The sequence below is a fragment of the Haliotis rubra genome, unplaced genomic scaffold (assembly GCF_003918875.1).
Source record: "Haliotis rubra isolate DU_JTF1 unplaced genomic scaffold, ASM391887v1 Scf1204, whole genome shotgun sequence".
Classification (NCBI taxonomy): Eukaryota; Metazoa; Mollusca; class Gastropoda; order Lepetellida; family Haliotidae; genus Haliotis; species Haliotis rubra.
In genome coordinates, this window is record NW_025765120.1 from 115824 (window position 1) to 134823 (window position 19000).

Genomic DNA, 19000 nt, shown 5'->3' on the forward strand with positions numbered 1-19000 from the left:
TGTTGCTGAATAATCCAGATGTCATTCCGTGTAGTGTAGTAGTGTTTTGGTTTACCTGACTGCTGTTAGGCCTACATTCAAACCATTTTGGAAGTGACATGCGTTGTTGGTGAGAGACAGCTTTAGACGAACTTTGAACAGGAACAAGAGAGTTTTCTTTACTACCAGTAAGGATACTAGACATGTGTTTCTGCATTGGAAGGGAAGCAACAGCATAGTCAATGAGACTGTTCACAGTTTTGTGCCCTGACAACTGACATATTGTCGTCGGTTCTACACCGGAATGAAGCAGCTGTGTACACATGGACTTTCGAGCACTGTGATTTGTGCTTTTGCCGACCAAATCGGAACGGGAATCCATGTTTTTCACGAGGCCACAGAGTGTGTTGATGCCAAGAGGACCGTTTTGAAACCATTGACCATCAGACTTTCTCTTGTGATTGATCGCTAGGTAAAATAATCCATCGGGAGCTGACATGCTTTTCAGCCGTTGTTTGGCAAATGATTTGTAAACTGTGAGGATACATGTTTCATTTCCGGGGAATATTTTAGGATTGAACATGCGATGGTGAGTGGAATTTCCGTCCCTTGTTTCAGTCTGGCTCTCCCAAAACTCCAGACACTCCTGGCCATCAGAATCTGTTTTAAATTGAACTTCACCCCATTTTGATTTTCTGCTTTCATCCCCCCCACGCAATCCAAACATTTTAGTAAAATAGTACCATAAAAATTGACAGAGGTGAATGACTCCTAAATTCGCCCTTTTCCCACAACCGCTCCTCATCTTCCACTGACAGTGACTCGGATTTATTTGACCGATTCCTCTTACCTGTTTGTTTTAGTTCTTTCGTTTTTGCTTCAATAACTCTTCTGCTGGTACGGAATTCCACATCTTGCACAATGTTAGAGGGGTCATCGTTGTCACGAAGGTGGGGATCAATGGAGGTTAATGTGTCAGGTTCGTAGGGTTCACCATTGTCCTTCTCCAGAGAAAGAATGTAGGATCCAATAAGAACATCAAGTTCTGGAGGAGGGAGAGTCAGCATGTCTTGTTTCACATTGTTTTCCAATAAAAATGGTTGCATTTAGAAACAAGACTGTTTGTTTTCTGTACCGTGGTGACAGTTTTCTTGGTCTCGATGTATGCCTTGAAACCTTTGATGTTTTTTTGTTACGAGAGGCACTGGTTATGATTCCAAAGTAATCATCCAGTTCAAACGTACCAAAATTCTCGTCCAATAACATGTCAAATAAGTCTTGATGGATAGTACCATCGATGTCATTGTTGCCGACATTTTGACAACAAGCAGGCGATGAATGTGACGTGAAAAAAGACAAACACATTTTTTTCTTTCAATCTTTTAATGTAACCAACAAGTGCGATATTGTTTTAAGTTTCTAAATTAATCATATACAACCTAAAAATCATATTATTATATTCAATTGACATACCTCTCGTTAGCTGGGTACGGAAAATCCCGGAAAGTGCCGAGCTTGGGAGAAACTAGAACCGGCAGGGTTTCAATACGGAATCTGGAGTGCAATAGGGAATTTGACCACTTCATCCGTATTGAACCCCTGTATTACTATCTTAAGTTTACATGAGTATGTAATAAAAAAGTAGAATACGGGTTGCCTTGAAATCAGTGTTGAAGATAAGCATAAGTGACATAAATACTCACAACATTTAAAATTGATTTCCTCGAGTGGCATACAGAAGCTGGTATGATGAACAGGTAAGATGTTTTAAAGATAGACTATTGCAATGGATGCGGCATTTCGGTGTAGATGCTAACACCGTTATCAAGCAGTTGATACACAACATTATGAACAAGGAGAATATATACATGAAAGATGTTTGAGCCAACCGGTTTCACCATGTTGTGCTGTAATACATGGGTCTAACGTTTACTGCAAGAGTTGGAGTTCGGTTAATCTTCTGTCAGGGACACATATGTCAGACATATCGTTTATACAATTATATGCTGATATCTCGTGTATTGGAGATATCCATATACCTGAGGTATCCAAAATATTAAAACTTGTCATCTGTAAGGTTTCTTGTGTATACTCTACTTCATACTGTCTCGGCTTTTAAAGATCCTTCTCTGGCGGGAAGCTGAGAGAGTGATTACATGTATGCCAAGTCAGACACATAGACTTGACTGTGGTTACACGTGAACACCTTAATAGGTCCGTCATTTCTGAGACAAACATACATGTAACCATATGGGTCTACAGTCATTGACACCCGCAGGACACGTAATACCGCCCTCTTCTGTCATACTTTATGTTTGACAAACTGTCCTGACTCAGTCAGATGGATGACTCTGTGTAGACTGTAGTCTGTAACCAGGATGTCACCTGTGCCATTTGTACTTGTGATACCTCTGAGGACACTCCAGTGCTGTACAGTCTCCTGTAGGGCTGTAGATGAATACTGTACATCTCCCTCAGGGGTCAGACACACGACACAGTTAGTTCCCCACAGTCAGACACCAAGATGTTACCTGTCATCGTGGTACTGAGGTACTAAAGTTGGGATACTGTAAGATCCTGTTACCTTTGTGGAGTGGACTGATAGACCTCAGCACGTTTCCTGTCATATCCAGGATATCAACACAGGGAGGGGAGTGGGAACCAACTGCTGGTGTTGAAGGAGGCAGGGACGTTATACCCACATACTGTTTGCTGGTAGTGATGGTTGACCGCAGTACCAGGTCAGGGTTCACTTCAACTATTACAATCTTGTTCCTGCTCGGGACAGTGACAGCCAACCGGTTGTGTGTCAACTTGGTCAGACTCAATGGAGGACCATCCATACTGAGTTTACTGTGCTGTGTCTGTTTGTTCTTGACGTAGAAGGACTTCACACTGGTGTTATCCCAGTCTGTGACTACAACGGTGTCTATGTCATTCACCACCAGCACTGTCACGTCTATGGGGTTTAGTTTACTCCTTTCGTCTGCTACTATGATGTCAATGGTGTCTTGTAACACAGGAGTATCCTTCAGGTCCAGCACACTCACATACAGGACCTCTATCTCACCCAGCTGCAGATCGTCCAGTGCTTTACTCAGCTTGTCTGTGTCCTGTCTGAATGTGACACTGGCTATTCTTCCTCTCTCCTTCAGGTCAGCGTCTCCGACAGCCTCACATCCCTGATACATCTCATACACATCCATGTCACACTTAGATTGTAGAGCCTGGTCTATCAGCTCCGTTTGTTGTTGGTACATTTTTACTGACATCTCACCTGACTTTATGTCTGCTTTCAGTTGTCCGATGTGTTTATGTGAAATATTTTCCATCCGATCGAGCAGTTTCCTTTCCTTTTTCTTGACCCGATCTATAACTTTCTGGCATGCCGACTGAATGTGTGACTTCATCAGTGAATAATGATCTCTCTCTCTGCTCCTGCAACTCCTGTGAGGTGATCGTGACAACGGCATCACATTTCCTGTGGTAAAGTATGCAACATTTCTGACACACGGCCTTCTTGCAGTCCTGACACAGAAATTCTAGTGACTCCTGTTTGTGCTCCTTGCACATGGCCTTTCGCTTTCCCTTCACATTGATCTCTCCAGACAGGTCAGTGACGTCATGGTGACGAAATGATGGAGTCAGTTGTGAGCTCCAGTACATTTCTCACATAGTGCATCATGACAGACGGAGCACCAAGCAGCAGCCAGGGTTGTCTCCCCATGTTCTTGGCAGTAGATACAATCGGTCGTATCTGTAAACACATCACATTTGCAAAGTAACATCTCACGTACTTTGAAGAAGAAAACAATCTTTATTGTATTTTAGGCATCTGGCCCACATACAGAGTAAACAAAATATACAGTATAGCTAATAGTCTGTCATACAGACCCTGAATCAAATATATCCAAGAAACCCCACGCAAGTCTAGAAAATGTGGCAAGTCTAGATTCCCACAGCTTCAGGCTGTAAATGAAGAAAGTCTCAGGGCTCCTTTTCATTATATTTTATTTTTTTTATTATGAGCTCTTTCTCTGTAAAATATTGTCATTTCAGAGACTTGTGGTGGGTGGGACGGGTGAATTGGAATGCTGGGTTGGGTGTGACAGGTGAATGTGAATGCTGGGGTGGGTGTGACGGGTGAATGTGAATGCTTGGGTGGATGTGACGGGCGAATGGGAGTGCAGGGGTGGGTGGGACAGGTGAATGGGATTGATAGGGTGGAGTGTGACAGGTGGAATGGGAGATGCTGGGGTGGAGTGGAGTGACAGGTGAATTGGAGATGCTGAGGTGAGTGGGACAGGTGAATAGGAATGCTGGGGTGGGTGTGACAGTTGAATGGGAGTGCTGGGGTGGAGTGTGATAGGTGAATGGGATTGATGGGGTGGATGGGACAGTTGAATGGGAGTGCTGGGTAGGGTGAGACAGTTGAATGGGAGTGCTGAGGTGGTGGAACAGTTGAATGGGAGTGCAGGGGTGGGTGGGACAGGTGAATGGGAATGCTGATGGAGTGCAGGACAGTTGATAATGGGAATTACAGAATTAGGGGTGTGACAGGTGAATGGGAATGGTGGGGGTGAGATCTGGACAGTTGAATGGGAGTGCTGGGGTGGGTGGGGCAGGTGAATAGGAATGCTGTGGTGGGGTGGGACAGGTGAATGGGAGTGCAGGGGTGGGTGGGACAGGTGAATGGGAGTGATAGGGTGGCAGTGGGACAGTTGAATGGGAGTGTTGGGGTGGAGTGGGACAGGTGAATGGGAGTGCGGGGTAAGGTGGGACAGGTGAATGGGAGTGCTGGGATGGGTGGGACAGGTTGAATGGGAATGGTTGGGTGGAGTGGGACAAGTTGAATGGAAGTGCTGGGGCGGGTGGGACAGTTGAATGGGAGGTACTGGGAGTGGGTGGGACAGTTGAATCGGAGTGTTGGGGTGGGTGGGACAGGTGAATGGGAATCGTCAGTGGTGGATGGGACAGTTGAATGGGAGTGTTGGAGTGAGTGGGACAGCTGAATGGGAAGTGCTGGGGTGGGTGAGACAGCTGAATAGGAATGCTAGGTGTGGAGTGGGACAGCTGAATGGGGCTGCTGGGAAGGGTTGGAGACAGGGTGAATGTGGCTGCTGGGGTGCCAGTAAAAGACCGGTAGGAGTGCAAGTCTGGGTCAGTGGTTGTTTCCCTCAAAATGGAAAACGTATTGCCGACACGCATACTGATGGACAGACATAGTGATCCGCTACATCCTACCGTTTCTCAACCAGGAATATCCAAGAAATTTCTTTGGTAGAGTATATAGTGGTGTGTACCTTTGGATCCAGGACCAAACGTGTCGAAAGAGTCCCTGGATGACGAAGATAGGCTTGATGTCATCCGCCCACTCCTCCACTGGTCTCTCAGGAGCGGACACTTTCGTCATCTTTCTGCAGAATGGACACAGGAGGGACTTGGCACTGATGGCTTCTGGTCTGGTTTTTGGTATAGTTGACGATACATTTCCGACAGAAGGTGTGATTACACACACAAGTGTACAGGGCTTGTCAAACACCTCTGTACATATTGTACAGGACAAGAAATGGTCCATCAGCTTCTGAGAGGTTGCCATCTGAAACCAGGAAAATCTAACATTGTTCAACTGCAGGTGATTCAGAACCTCTGTACAGACAGGTGACTGTAAAGTTAAACTCACTCACTCACTGTCTCAATGTACCTCAGGTGATGCTGATGCCCACACTGTGTACATATCACGTGTTACAGATTGGTCAGATAGTCAAGTATGAAATTAAAGTGTATGGTATATACAAACACTTCCAATACTGTCTATGGTTAATGTAACCATCTTTGGTTCTGTGGAATTACCATTTGCACACACGAATCAGTCAAGGTTATTGTGTAACAAGAATCGTCGGGTATTGTCAATGGATTAGCTGACTGATATAAGCCAATCTTCATTGAAAACGGTCTAAGTAAACTTAGGCTCAGTATTATTCGTTACACTGAAGGTCGCGTGAGCTTAACCTTTTGAACTGGACCAATCAAGAACACTGTTTTACTGCTACAAATCGCGAAAGGTAACATCTGCACATGCTGTTTGAACTTTTACCTCGAAAACGTTTGTATCTCTAACGATTCGAATGCTATTTTCCGCATGTTATATAAACTTATCTACTTATTTCACAACAAGATGTAAACAAAATGGAAACTACTTAATAGATGAAAATAAACAAATAAAAATAATCAATTGAGAAAACTACTATTCCCTACGAAATTGAATGTTAATTATGCTGAAATCTAACGTTTTGTTTAGTTGACAGTATTGTTGAAAAACTGCTTCAATGGAGTTAGAATGTTAATTAAGAATATCGAGGTGGCGGACAGAAAGGTCGACGTTATGACGTCACTATCGTTGAATAAATCTGAGGTTGGTTACACAATACTGTGATTCTTCTCATTGATCAAATCGCTTGGCTGTTTCAAATAATGAAACTCATGTCATAAAGATGTTGGGAGACATATGGGGTGGTGGGGAGGTGCGCACCCCTGCACCCCTGCACCTCCCCTCTGGATCCGCCTATGGTAACAGCTTTATATTGTATTGCAGTAGCAGTGCTTGCATGACTATTACAACTTTATGATAAGCAGCAGTTTTTGTTAGAATGAAACTTTCACACTTTAATTATTATGTACAGCGATAGTAGTGTACCATCACCCTGGCGTCGCTTTCAAGATGGCGGCATCAGTCCCGGATGTGCCGCCATTAGGGGGGGATCACTCGGGTTCCGGTTCCGGTGGTTCCGGTTCCGGCGTGTGTGAACGAATCGCGATGACGTCACGTCCGGTTCCGGTGGGCACGCGCATGACGATGACGTCATGTCCGGGCCAAGATGGCGGACGCGTTTCAAGATGGCGTCCCATCTGGTGGGATCACGTGAGATCTCGCGGGATCTCGTGGACTCTCGCGGGATCTCGCGAGCGTAGACGCATTTCAAGATGGCGGAACGGACGAGCGGCGGACGGGACGGGACGGAGAGGGAAGGGAAGGAGAGGGCACACATCATCGTGCTGCTGTTGTTCTCTCTTGATGATGCCTTCCCCACAGTAGAGGCAAATGTAGAAGTCAGCTCCTGGGACGACATCAAAGCGATTCGAGGGATATGCTTTGAAACAGGTAGGACAGATAATCAGTCGCCATTTTGATGACCATTTTGGTAATGTTTTCGCTGTGGCTGCCATTGTTGTTGGTGGGGCTACCGTGTCTCCTGCCGCCGTTGGTGGTGGTGGTGGTGGTGGGGATGCCGCTGCTTCTGTTGCCGTTGTTGGTACCGGTTCTACAGGTGTTGTTGCTGCCTCTTCCATTTTGATGCCGGCCTTCCCTTGTAAGGTAGGGCTGCACCGCAAGCATTGCCGTCTACCGCAATTTTTCCGGTAAGGCGCCTGTCGCATGACTTCCACTTTCCTTGTGTCCATGTTACATCAAGATAGCCCTCACTGACCCATGCTGGAGTTTATATACAGGCGACGAGACAGCGATTACGTGTCGTCGATGACGTGGTATCGATGACGTCATGGTCGCGCGTGAGGGTAATGACGTGGTACCGATGACGTCACCGTGAGGTGGTGGCGCCCCCATAGCCTTGGATTGGCTGAACTCTCACTATATATGATGAGGGGGATGACCGAAGCAGTGTTACAACCAGCAATCATGTCTGGAGAAAACTGGGATCTGGAACTCATGTCCTTGGAGACAGCATCATCACCCTTACCGGCATGGCAGTGCCACCAATGCCATGGCTGCCTGCCCGTCTACGCCAATGGGACTGATGACTATCATGGTACCTTTCAATGCGTCTACTGCAAGACAGTGTTAAAGGACACTTATATAAGGCGTTTGACTCATGGGAGCAAGTACCCCGTAAAAACAAAGATGGCCATTCATCCCTGTCAATGTAGGTGCCAGCTCTGGTCCCTTGAGTGAGGTACACTCTAAAAAAACGGCCCTTTTCAGGGCCATCCATCTCTCCCAAAAGAAAGGTTCATTTCAATGCCAACAATAACAACAACACTAGGTTGACATTTTTCAAACGTTTTATTTCCCCCGCTAACAAGAACACTTTGATGAAAGAGGCAGGATTAGGGGCGTCCCTGATCTTTTGTTTACAAACGGTATGAACTGTAACATCAGAACATCATAACTGTAACATCATAACATCAGAACGATAAGGTTGTGTCCTTTGGCAGGGCTGTGGATCATGGACAGCGTTGTTGTCTGTCAGGCGTGTGGGTTGAAACCAACGTCTTACACGTTCTTCATTGACGAGGGTATCGTAGGGATCAAACTGTTCCATCACTTCGTCAAAAGACCATCCACGGGCACGATGAGCCAGTACATACAAGCAGTACATCCCACAAGAGGCACTGAACCAGGGTTGAAGTGACTGACCATTCCACTGTTGTTGGAGCCATCCGGCGAAGGTCATGACATTCCGAAAGTCTGGATGCTGCTGGTAGGGATGGAGTCCATAACTGTCAAAGTAGTCAATGGCACCTGGTACTGGGCGATACACGCACACCCAGTGTTGTCCTGGGAGATGGCTGGGGTCCGTGTTGACAATGTAGGCTTTAGGATAATGTCCCTCCTGCTGTTCACACAGCACGGTGGTGGCAAAGTGATCTCGGGCAAAGGTACCTTGGTAGAGGGGTCGCAGCAGGGGATCCTGTTGTACGTAGGCGTTCAAGTGTCTGGTCGTCAAGCCACTGTTGTCGTCCATCCTTAGACCATCAGAGCGTTGCGGAACCGATCAATTTTGCAAACGCTTTTCATTATTCCTCGTAGCAGACGAGGCGTGACGGGCGTGGTAGGGGTTCTGCAAACTGAAGTTCAAGTCCCAACTTGCCCGTCTGTCGTGGGTAGTTATACACTTCATCTGCACCCAGATCCGCCGTCAGATCCACCACCCACACAGTGAATCCGTTCCTGAATTCGTTCAGGGTGAGGTTGCAGGGATGTTCTTGCCACAGGTGTCCCGTGTTGCAGAACAGGTTCATGTACAACTGTTTGAGCGAGGCACTGTTGTTCTGAAAGTCGCTTTTGATTTCGGTGCCATGCACTTCTTGCCCATTGAGTTTCAGCTTGAGGCTGGTCACGTTGTTGTGCTTGAAATGGTAGGGGTTCTTTTCCTTGCTGCCAGCAAAAGCATCATTGTCCACCAATCCCAACACCACTAGTTTGGGCAGTTGGCCTCCAATCAGTTGATCTTTGTGGAAATCGCGTCCTCCTCCTGAAATGTCGTGGGCTGTGACTTGGACCCGGGTCAAAGGATATTTGGCCGTGACTCCTGGTGACATGTGTTTCACGTGTTGTTCCCGTATGGCAGGATCAATATTGACTTGGCGCACGTAAAAACTCGGCTTTGGTCAGTTCAAATCGACACTCGGCATCTCCAGCACTCATCAAGTAGAAATCACTCGGGCTGCGAATCAGTTCTGGTTTCATGGGGACTCCATCCACCAGGTACCGGTCTTGGAGAAACAGGTCACAGTTGAGACGCCCTGTCAGTTCCACGTCTCGGGTGGGTAGAATGACCCCTCGTCGTGCGACAAGTCCTGCGTTGGCATTCTGGGCGACAGCATTAAAGTGATCCATTTTTCCAGCTTCATCGGTGTACCATCCTGGACACTGGAGATGGGTCCCTTTGGCTGCCTTCCCATAACTCAGCAACGTTTCCAAATAGGATCGGTAGGGATAGGTACCCATAGAAGGAATAATTTCCAGCTGGTTGTGTCCCACTTGCACACGCACTTCACGAAAGAGGGAATGCATCATGTTGTTCACCGTGGACACGGCGAGTGCCCCATCGCCATCACGAACTGCATCCATACCATCTGTATTCTTTATTTTGAGGCAGATGTGGAGGTAACACTGGCTCAAATCGATGTAGGCATTGACAGGGTCAGCAATGTTAAATTGGAGGGGGCCCGCGACCGAAGGGGGTGCCAGAGGGCTGTATCGAATCCACTGACCTTCTTGGACGGAAGTCACTACAGGGGGCACAGAAAAGAGATCCAGTTGGGCCTTGGAACATTCGCAGGCATCTCGGCGCATCATCTTGACAGCTGATCTGGACAACAGGTCTGCACAACAGGTCTTGACCGTACGGTGTCTGGTGTTGAACTGAACTCCTTTCCCATGGTGGTGGGGCTTTATCTCTTTCTCTCAAAACAATGGTTTACGTTTCTTGGTGAATCCCACGGGCTGTTTCCGTTTTCGTTTGCGAGCGGGTGATCCTGGTGGTGGCTTCGGTGTCCTGAACTGATATCTTGCACCAATCCTGGCAACATCTTGACGCCTGATTTGAGAGCTGATTTTCCCACCGTCTTGAGGATGGAGAGCGCTGAACGTCCCAAGTTTCCCAAGATGTTACCGAAACCTCTCCCTCGTTGATGAATGCGTCCTCGTTACACGGTTAAGCTGCCTCCTCGCTGCTGTCCACCCAAGTCGCTGCTGCTGCGGTGTCTGATACACTGGTGTCCTACCATGCTGATTCTCAGTACCTACCCAGGCGATGGGGACGGAAATGAAGTGTCACGATGGTCTTCCCAGTCTGGAATGGCACGAGACGTCTTACCTCATCCGTTAAATAGATTCGAATGGCATCCGTGGTTCCCTGACGCAATCCCATGTAGCGTAGGTGCTGAGGGGTTTTGATCACGACGCTGTCTTCCATCATCTGGCGCGACACGGGGACATACATCAGTAAAGGAGGCATGGTATCCCCGACGATTTGATCTTCCACCGCATCCGAGTAGACGTACACGGTATCAAAACCAGCCAGATGGTGTGCTTCCTGTTCACCCACGACGAGAGAACGGTCAAACACACCCACCTGGACAGGCTGAGCAGAGACTTGGCTTATTTCTTCTGCTTCATCCACCATGGGGAGCTGTATGAATCCCAGCATACGTACTAAAGGAGCAGGCAACACCAATCGGGTGGTGTAGGCAGACCTGATGGCATCATGGTCAGGTTGGCTTGAGGTTCTGCAGGAGGAACCCGTGAGGGCTCTGCACATGTCTTTCGGGGTGGGAGCATAAAAGTTGACATGCGTTTTGCCACGCATTTCAATTCGGAGGTCTTCTTTGGGGTAGTTCACGGTGACGGTGAAACGTCCTCGAGCATCCTGTTGGTAAACATCAGCTGTATGCTTTTCCAACAGCCGTGCACAGGTGTGTTGAAGCAGGATGTTCAGTCTCTGGACCAGTTGGCGACTGGAATACACTCCTTCTGGAATAATGACCTTTTCGCTGACGGCTCTGATGATGCCTGGGTTCTCTTCTGTCACGGTCGCATCGAGTGCTGATGAGCTGTAAATCCGGGTCATGCGTTCCAAGTTCACATGAAGGACAAACCAGTTGAAGGGGAACGACACATTGTACCATGTCATGGGAAAATGAAGTTCACTGACGCCGACTTCCCACTCCTGGCGATTCACTTGAATGGGAAAGGGTAGTTTGACTTCGTAATGATTCACTCTGTTGTCGGGATGAACATCCATGGATGCATCGCTGGGTAAGGTCACGTAAAAGTCCCGCTTGGAAAACAAAGACACCGACATGTTTCTCTCTCTTAGGGAACCAGGCTGGATACAGAGGGGGTTGGAGATGCAGTCGACGAAGGTGGCAACGGGGATGATGACGACGACGACGACACTAACGTGGGTTGTGGGAGCAAGTACCCCAAGCAACTGGCCAACAAGGCTGTCCACAACTGTTTCTCACCGTTGTCCAATGCCAACTGAACCATGCTCATGATGACCACGCCATATATCAGAAACACTTGGGAGAAAAACACCACTTCACTTCGTTGCAAGTCCATGCCAAAGCAGCACCAGCGTGGGGATGGCTTGACGCCTTCCTTGCACCTTGAGATCGGTTCACTCTGCATGATGGTGGAGGCTCCACTGACGGTGGGAGACTGGAGGCCACGCTATTTAAAGACCAGATGAGCCGCAGGGATCCATGAATCAAAGCTGGCAGGGTATCCTGACCAACTCACCAACACTTCATCCTTTTTTTGACGGCGTCGTCGTTTCAGGACCTGATCCACTTTGTACACGTCATCCGTTTTCTGAATGGGTTGCAGTTCTTGCGGGTAAAAGGTGCCTTGCAGTACTTCTCCATGATCATCTTTCACTCGGTAGACAGGATGAACACGCCCTTTCACCACCCGATCCACGGTGAACAGTTCGGTGGTCCAGTTGGGAAGGTACCCTTTGTCAAACGTGCCCTTGGTCTTGTTCAAACGGGCACGGGTCCCGGGTAACAAGAGAGGGTGTTTCTTCTTCTTCTTCTTTGTCTTGAGTTGGCGCGGCTTCTGCTTCTTCTGTCGTTCCATGTGATCCAACACCCGAATTTCATCATAGGGAGCGTTAGGACGTACATCCACGGGCCGTTGTCCAATCGTACGATGGACGCGATGATTGTAGGAATGCATCAGTTGGGGTAATGCCTTAAGGTAGTGCCGTGTTCCCTGTTGGGTGAAATACCGCCACATACGGTTTTTCAACGTCCTTTGAAAACGTTCCACCACAGAGGCTTTGGTTTCTGGGTTTTGACTGGTGTAGAAATGAATGCCCCGTTTCTTGAGGAAGGCTTGAAAAGGTGCATTGACAAATTCAGTCCCTTTGTCTGTCTGTAACTGGGATGGCACACATCCTTTGGCTTGTTTCAGGATCCGTTGAAAGGCCTCTATCAAAGTGGTACCCGTCTTGGCTTTCATGGGCTGCACCCAAACCATTTTGGAGAAAACATCGATGACACACAACAAATATCGGTAGCTTTGTTCTCTTTCTGATACGCAAGGAGATCGCTCAGATCGGCTTGCCACAATTCATCCACGCCACCCACACAGTAATGATCCCTGTGAAACGAGTGTCGGGCTGGTTTGTGCAAGGTGTACGTGTCCTGGGTTTTCAACCATTGGCGAACCTGGCGTTGGGTGGGCCTTGGCCCCGTTTTGCTTCCTCCCTTCTTGGGTCCCCCATTCTTGGGTCCCCCCTTTCTGGGTCCTGCTTTGGCTTGATGTCCTGCTTTGGCTTGATGTCCTGCTGCTTGCCACAAGGCAAGCCATCCTCCATAGCCTGCAGGGTGTTTGGTATCGTAATAAGTGTGGTGGAGCCATCGTGTCCATGCAGGAGACAGAGACGATGATGCTTTGCTGTTGTTGTTTCTCTTTGGACGTCTCATGGTGACACTGTCGTTGACATCACCCTCTGCTCCCTTTTATTAAAAGTGAATCCACTGACAAACCCGGTTGAGAGGGGAGGAGGGGGTCTCTGCAGCTTTCTTCTTCTTGGGTTCCAGAGGAAGGTTGGATGCGGGTGGTGTCAAAAACAAGTCAGCGGGTGGATGGTGTTGACGTTTCACGGGGGTGTCAGGGGGCTGGGTGGATGACCCTTTGGTTTTCATCATCCAGGACCAAGCGTAGAAGGTTGCCCATCAGTTCATGGGGTACGTTGCTGGAAGCGAGATACTGACCCAGAATATTCCAACCCCGTGGAGGGTCTGATTTGGTACGTTGTCGAACTAGATCATTGATGAGATCCACCATGTGCGTCCCAGGCATGGGTTCCCCTTCCACCACGAATTGACCCGTCTCATTCCAACCCAAGTCGGGGTGAGCACGAATACGGGCCATCAACTGCTTGGCCTTGGTTTGTAGCGTTTTGGGAACTGTTTGCAAGACTTCATGCAGAATGGCTTCGACATCAGGTTCTGAAACAAAAGAACAAAAAAAACATGAGCCACTGCTCTACCATGTGCTTCGTTGACTCATTCTTAGGAATGCGACCTCTACGCCACTGGAACACGAGTGTGACTCAGTAAGTCAACCGTACTTACGGTGAGGAGTTCCATCCCTGGGGGTTCCAACCCTGGGAGTGCCCGTCCTGGGGGTACCAGCTGCCTCTAAAGGTTTGGCCGTGGCTTGGTCTTGAAACGCCAAGGTGCGTTGCAACAAGGTGTTATACTGTTGCTATCGGTCCCTAAAGGGAACCGTGTCATCACGGACGAGGGTATCCATATCGTGAAGCGTGTGCACGCGTTTCTGTTCCAACAGGTTGGACTTGAGCAAATGCCGTTGACGTTTTTCTTCTTGCAGACTTTGCCATACCTCTTCTGGGACCATTACCATCTTCCGTGCATGTTTCATCTTGGTGATAGGACGGTGCAGATGCAACTAACCCCAATCTAGGATGCGTCCTCTATTTATGATCTTCCTTGAGGATCATCTACCCAACAGACCAGACACCAAGGGACCCACCACCGATGCCAAGGCAGACAAGAGACCCAATCCCCTTCCTTTCTGCTGTAATAGTTGACGCTTCTTGGACACAGACACCTTCTTTTTCATCAACGTATGCATCAGTGACCCATGCTTTTGTAAACGTTGACGTTGCTGTGCTGTCATAGGAATGTTGCCTCCATACAAATTCACCACGCATTCACAGATGGCTTGAATCAGTTCCGATGGGGCCTGTTTCAAAATAGCCTGTCGCATGGCTGGTGTTATGCATGAAGGACTACACACATGACAGAGCGCTTCTTTGTGACGCTTCAAACGTGCAGACATGATGGTGTCGTCCCTGCAGCTGCTACCGTTGAACTGACCAGAATGGGGGTGGGAGGCTCTATTTATGGTAATGTCGCTGGAGGGAGTGGGGGTAATGTTGCTGCCGTCTTCTTCTTCTTTTGACTTCTTAACACCATCCGGGTCAAGGTTGCACCTGGGGCTGAGGGTGAAGTGACCCTTTTCTTCTTCTTCTTGTTCTCTTGTCGGATGGGTGACTTGCGACGTCCCTGGGGTTTCTTTGGGGCAAGGTGGCGACGAGGTGCTGAGGGCTTCTGCTGTTTTTCCTGTAGGTAGGACTGCCAGTTCAGCAAGATACGGGTCAAAACACCAGCCAACGTACCACTTCCACTGCGTTTCATCAGGTAATTCAGGCGATCATCCATAGGTAGTTCGCAATCTTGGTCAACACGTCTTGGTGCCTCAACAGCCAGGTCTTGTGCTGCGTCTTCAAAGGAACACGTCCTGCTCGCAGATTTCTCACGGCAATGACAAAACATTGCAACAGCCGATGACGTCCTTTGACAGCTACGCTCTCTGCCGAAGGCAGTCGTTTCTTCACGATGATGGGTTTGACTTTTCTGCGGGCGGGCATGCTTCTGTGGCTTCCTTTGCGTAGGGTGCCCGGGCTGGGGCGTTTAGCACCCGTGCGTTTGTTGCCAGTGCGTTTGGTGCTGGTGGTACGAGGTTGGGTCAAGGGTTGAAAGGGTTGAATCATGGTGGGAGAGAGGGGAGACGATGGGAATGAAGGGGGAGAGGACAGAAAAGAAGAAGGGGGAGAGAAGGCGGCAGGAGAGGCACGATGCGTACTGACAGGGACAAACGTGTTCATGGTGGGCGCTGTGGGGTACAACTGCTTTAAGGAACGTCTTTGTTTGGAGGAGGAGGAAGCAGAGGGAGGAGGAGCACTTAGACTTTCGTACAGCCGTTGCACACCCGATTGATGTTGTTCGGTGGGATCACGACCCAAGGTGGTAAGGAGTGTTTTATGGATCGGTTTAAACAACCCTGTGGCAACAGCACGTTTGCGGGGCTGGGTCTGTTTTCCGTCTGTCTCCCATGGCAGCTCTGGGTCAACTGACCGTAGGGTAGATGGTCATCTCTATTTATCGCTACTTGGGAATGTAAAGGGTGGTGGGGTTACGAAAGAGATGGGACCGTACACGGTGCTCTTTGGCCGTGGTCGGTTTCAAGTCCAGAAACAAATAGGAATAAGGAGCCAAAGTGGCATCCTCATAGGCTTCCCGAAGGAAGGCCGTCTGTCCTGGAAAGATTTGTCTGGCCAAGTGATCCATTTGCGAGGCGTCCCTCGGGTTTTTAAACAGCACCATGTAGTGGGCATTTACACTAATGGTGCGATGATGAGGCGATGAAGCAAAGAGGTTTTGCGTCAAGTACAACACGGTCGTGTTGCGATGATGGCTTTTCTTGGTAAACCATCGCAGGACTTCGGCTTCTTCCTCTTTGGTATTGTCGCCCAGCAAATCATCAATGATCAACCAATGGGGCGTAGGCAAACCCTCCTCTGCCTTACCCCCACACCCTGCAGGTAACTGCGTGTTGGCTTCTCCCATGGTTTGCACAAACGTCAGGGGTATCCCTAACCTCAAAGTAAGAACTTCCAAGTCCTCATGCATGGGTTGCCATTCACTGTACACCCACACGATGCCCTGAGGTGGAAGATCAAGGATCCCCGGTTGAAACACATGTTCCATGAAGGCTTTGACAAACGATGTTTTACCCGACCCTGTAGGGCCTGCAATCAACATGGTAAAGGGATGACGTAACGTGAGTGGGGTGACCATGGCATCCACCAGGTCTGAGTCTAACAGTGTCCCTGACATACTGACACACGTCTTACCACCCTGCGGGTTGCACCGGAAATGACCTCCAAGAGCTACGATCCCTGAAGATATAGAAGACACAACCCTTTGAAATGGAATTCACATTTTATTGAGGAACAAAACATGGCAAACAGATCAACAATAATGATGCATCAACAGATCAACAACAGTACATCAACAGATCACCACCAGTTCAGGTGATCATCGGGATTGCAGGTAGAACACTGTAAAAAGTCCATTTGACCTGGATGAAAATGATTTTCATCGTTAAACATGGGGATGTCGATGATGTCCTCTGGCTCCTCTGGAGTCGTCACTGAAGTCATCACCAGATCCGTCTCTGGAGCCATCACTGGAGTCGTCTCTGGAGTCGTCTCTGGAGCCCTCTCTGGAGCTGTCTGCTCTGCTTCCATGGTGACAGCCATCGGGAGTAGATCATACAAGTCTTGAAGATCTGGAGGTAACTCTGCCTGGGGGATCTCTTTGGGGCTAGCAGGACTGATCCCTTGACCCTTCTCGTTCTCTTCAACCCCAGCATGACTGGTTTGTGGATAGTTCTCCCACAAGTCAGCAATCTCCAACTGTTTCTTGGGAGTCTGGGGTGCTTTGAGACTCTTAGGCTTTGGGGGTGCCTTCTTGGTGGGTGTCTTGGTGGGGGCCTCCTTGTTTGGCTTCTTCTTCTTCTGTTTCTTTGGAGAAGCCAGGGCCAGGGTCACCTTGGGAGGTGACGTCTTCTTGGTGGGTGCCTTGGGAAGGGGCGGGGCGGGGGGCTTGGTGGGGGTCTCCTCCTCCTCCTTCTTCTTTTTCTTCTTCTTTGGAGAAGTCTAGGCAGGAGTGGTCTTAGGAGGTATTCTTTTTTGAGGGACGGGCTTGGGCGTCATGTCGGTGACCTCTGGATCGTTGGAGAACAAAGGTAGAGTGCAGGTGGCATATCAAAGATCATAGCTGGGTGGGTGAGGCCAGAGTTTCACCTGGAGTTTGTCCAGCAGCTTGCTGTACAGCACACCATGGTCATAGGCCATTGGACGTCCATTTCTCAACTTGAACACGATGTGGAACAGCTTGCTGAGGAAGGTCTCCCCTGCATTTTCCTTGGCATACGCATCATTGATACCTATGAGTATCAAGCGAACAGAGTTGTTGTTGGCTGTCGGACAGGATCTCTAAGTGGTCTTGGTGATACGCCATCCAGTAATAGTCTTCCTCAGTCAACTCACAGAAGCGACCCATCATTCCATACAGTGTTTCTCTTTTCGGATGAATACCTGCCAGCTTGCGGATGATCGACTGCAACTTTTGTTCCATCACACGCAGCCGGTCCTGGAGATCCATGTAGTTGGTTTTGTATAAGCCATCATGTTGTTGTGGAGATGGGCCATGTCAGAAGCTAGGTCCTTTGCCTGCGAAGCCAAGTTGATGAAGGAAGAAGGGAGGTTGCCTGGAGATGCCATCTTCAACGACTGAACTGATGCAACTGATGACCCGCTCGATCGATCCTGCGTTTTTACAGGCAGCACCAGCAGCGCGAGCTATGACGTCACTTCAAATGACGTCACGATCGTGTTGTTTCTGAACAGCGTCTTGCACTGCTTTTCTGAACTGTTCTAAAAAGTGTCTCTCTTCTAGATAGGTGGCGAGCACAAAGAGCAGCGTGAACAGCATGGCGACGAATAACGATTGGGCCAGAGTCTTTTTATATAGATACACAGGGTGACGTCACGTGGCTCGTGCATGGATGACGTCATTGGAGTTTGTCCATGGATGACGTCACTCACAACAACAACGTGTCACGAACATACATGAGCGCTTTTCCCAACTTGTTTTTCCCCGACCATTTCCAGGGCTTGTCAATATCAGGATTAGATGCACCCATTCCTATTCCCCATCTTTGATCAAAGGGGCTAGCTTCAGCTAACGGCTTAGGGTAGGATTGAATCAATCTCTGTTTCAAGTCATTGTTCTGGGAAAGTTTAGCCGTTATCGCCTTGGTCATCACATCAAGACTGACAGTGTCCCACACTTTTTGAGTGAAGCCTTTCACACATCGCCCCAGACGTTTTTGCTTTGCTGGAACAGCCTCTTGCAGAATCTAGCGTTGCACTGTCCAAATCTCCAAAGTACATTGCTTTAGAGTACATGTAACACTGTTCAACACAATTAAATGTAACGCCATCCAAGGTAAACACAGCTGGATGAAAGTTGCTGAACGGTGACTTGATTCCATAGAAGAATAGCCAGTGGACTGTCACTTGTGACTGTGCCTTGTCAGTTGGAGTCTTGAGACCCAGCAATGTCATGGCTTCTGTCTCTCCGCATTCCTCCAAAGCTTTGCAGAAGAGGGAGTAAGCTTGGGGTCCACGTCGGGGAAGCATATCTAACAATTCTCTGACACGGTCAAAGGAGGTCCGAGGTTTTTAATCTCTGATAATCTCTGCCTTCATCCCACGACCACGGGATGGTAGCGAGCACGAGGACTTTGGTTCCATCCTTCTCTTTGTAACGACACCCTGACGAAACGTCTCTTTATATATACACAGGGACCTGCTTGATAGGGTGTGTG

General features: G+C 48.6%; 1 protein-coding gene across 1 annotated transcript; it reads right to left on the minus strand.

Moving 5' to 3' along the window:
- Positions 1–2513: 2513 nt before the first annotated feature.
- Positions 2514–17755, minus strand: LOC124264239. The gene is made up of 2 exons (XM_046698977.1): positions 17734–17755; positions 2514–3423 (listed from the first exon to the last, which is right to left on the minus strand). Exon 2 carries the CDS (start codon positions 3387–3389, stop codon positions 2514–2516), a length of 876 nt encoding a protein of 291 aa, XP_046554933.1. The 5' UTR covers positions 3390–3423; positions 17734–17755.
- Between the last annotated feature and the right edge of the window lie 1245 nt (positions 17756–19000).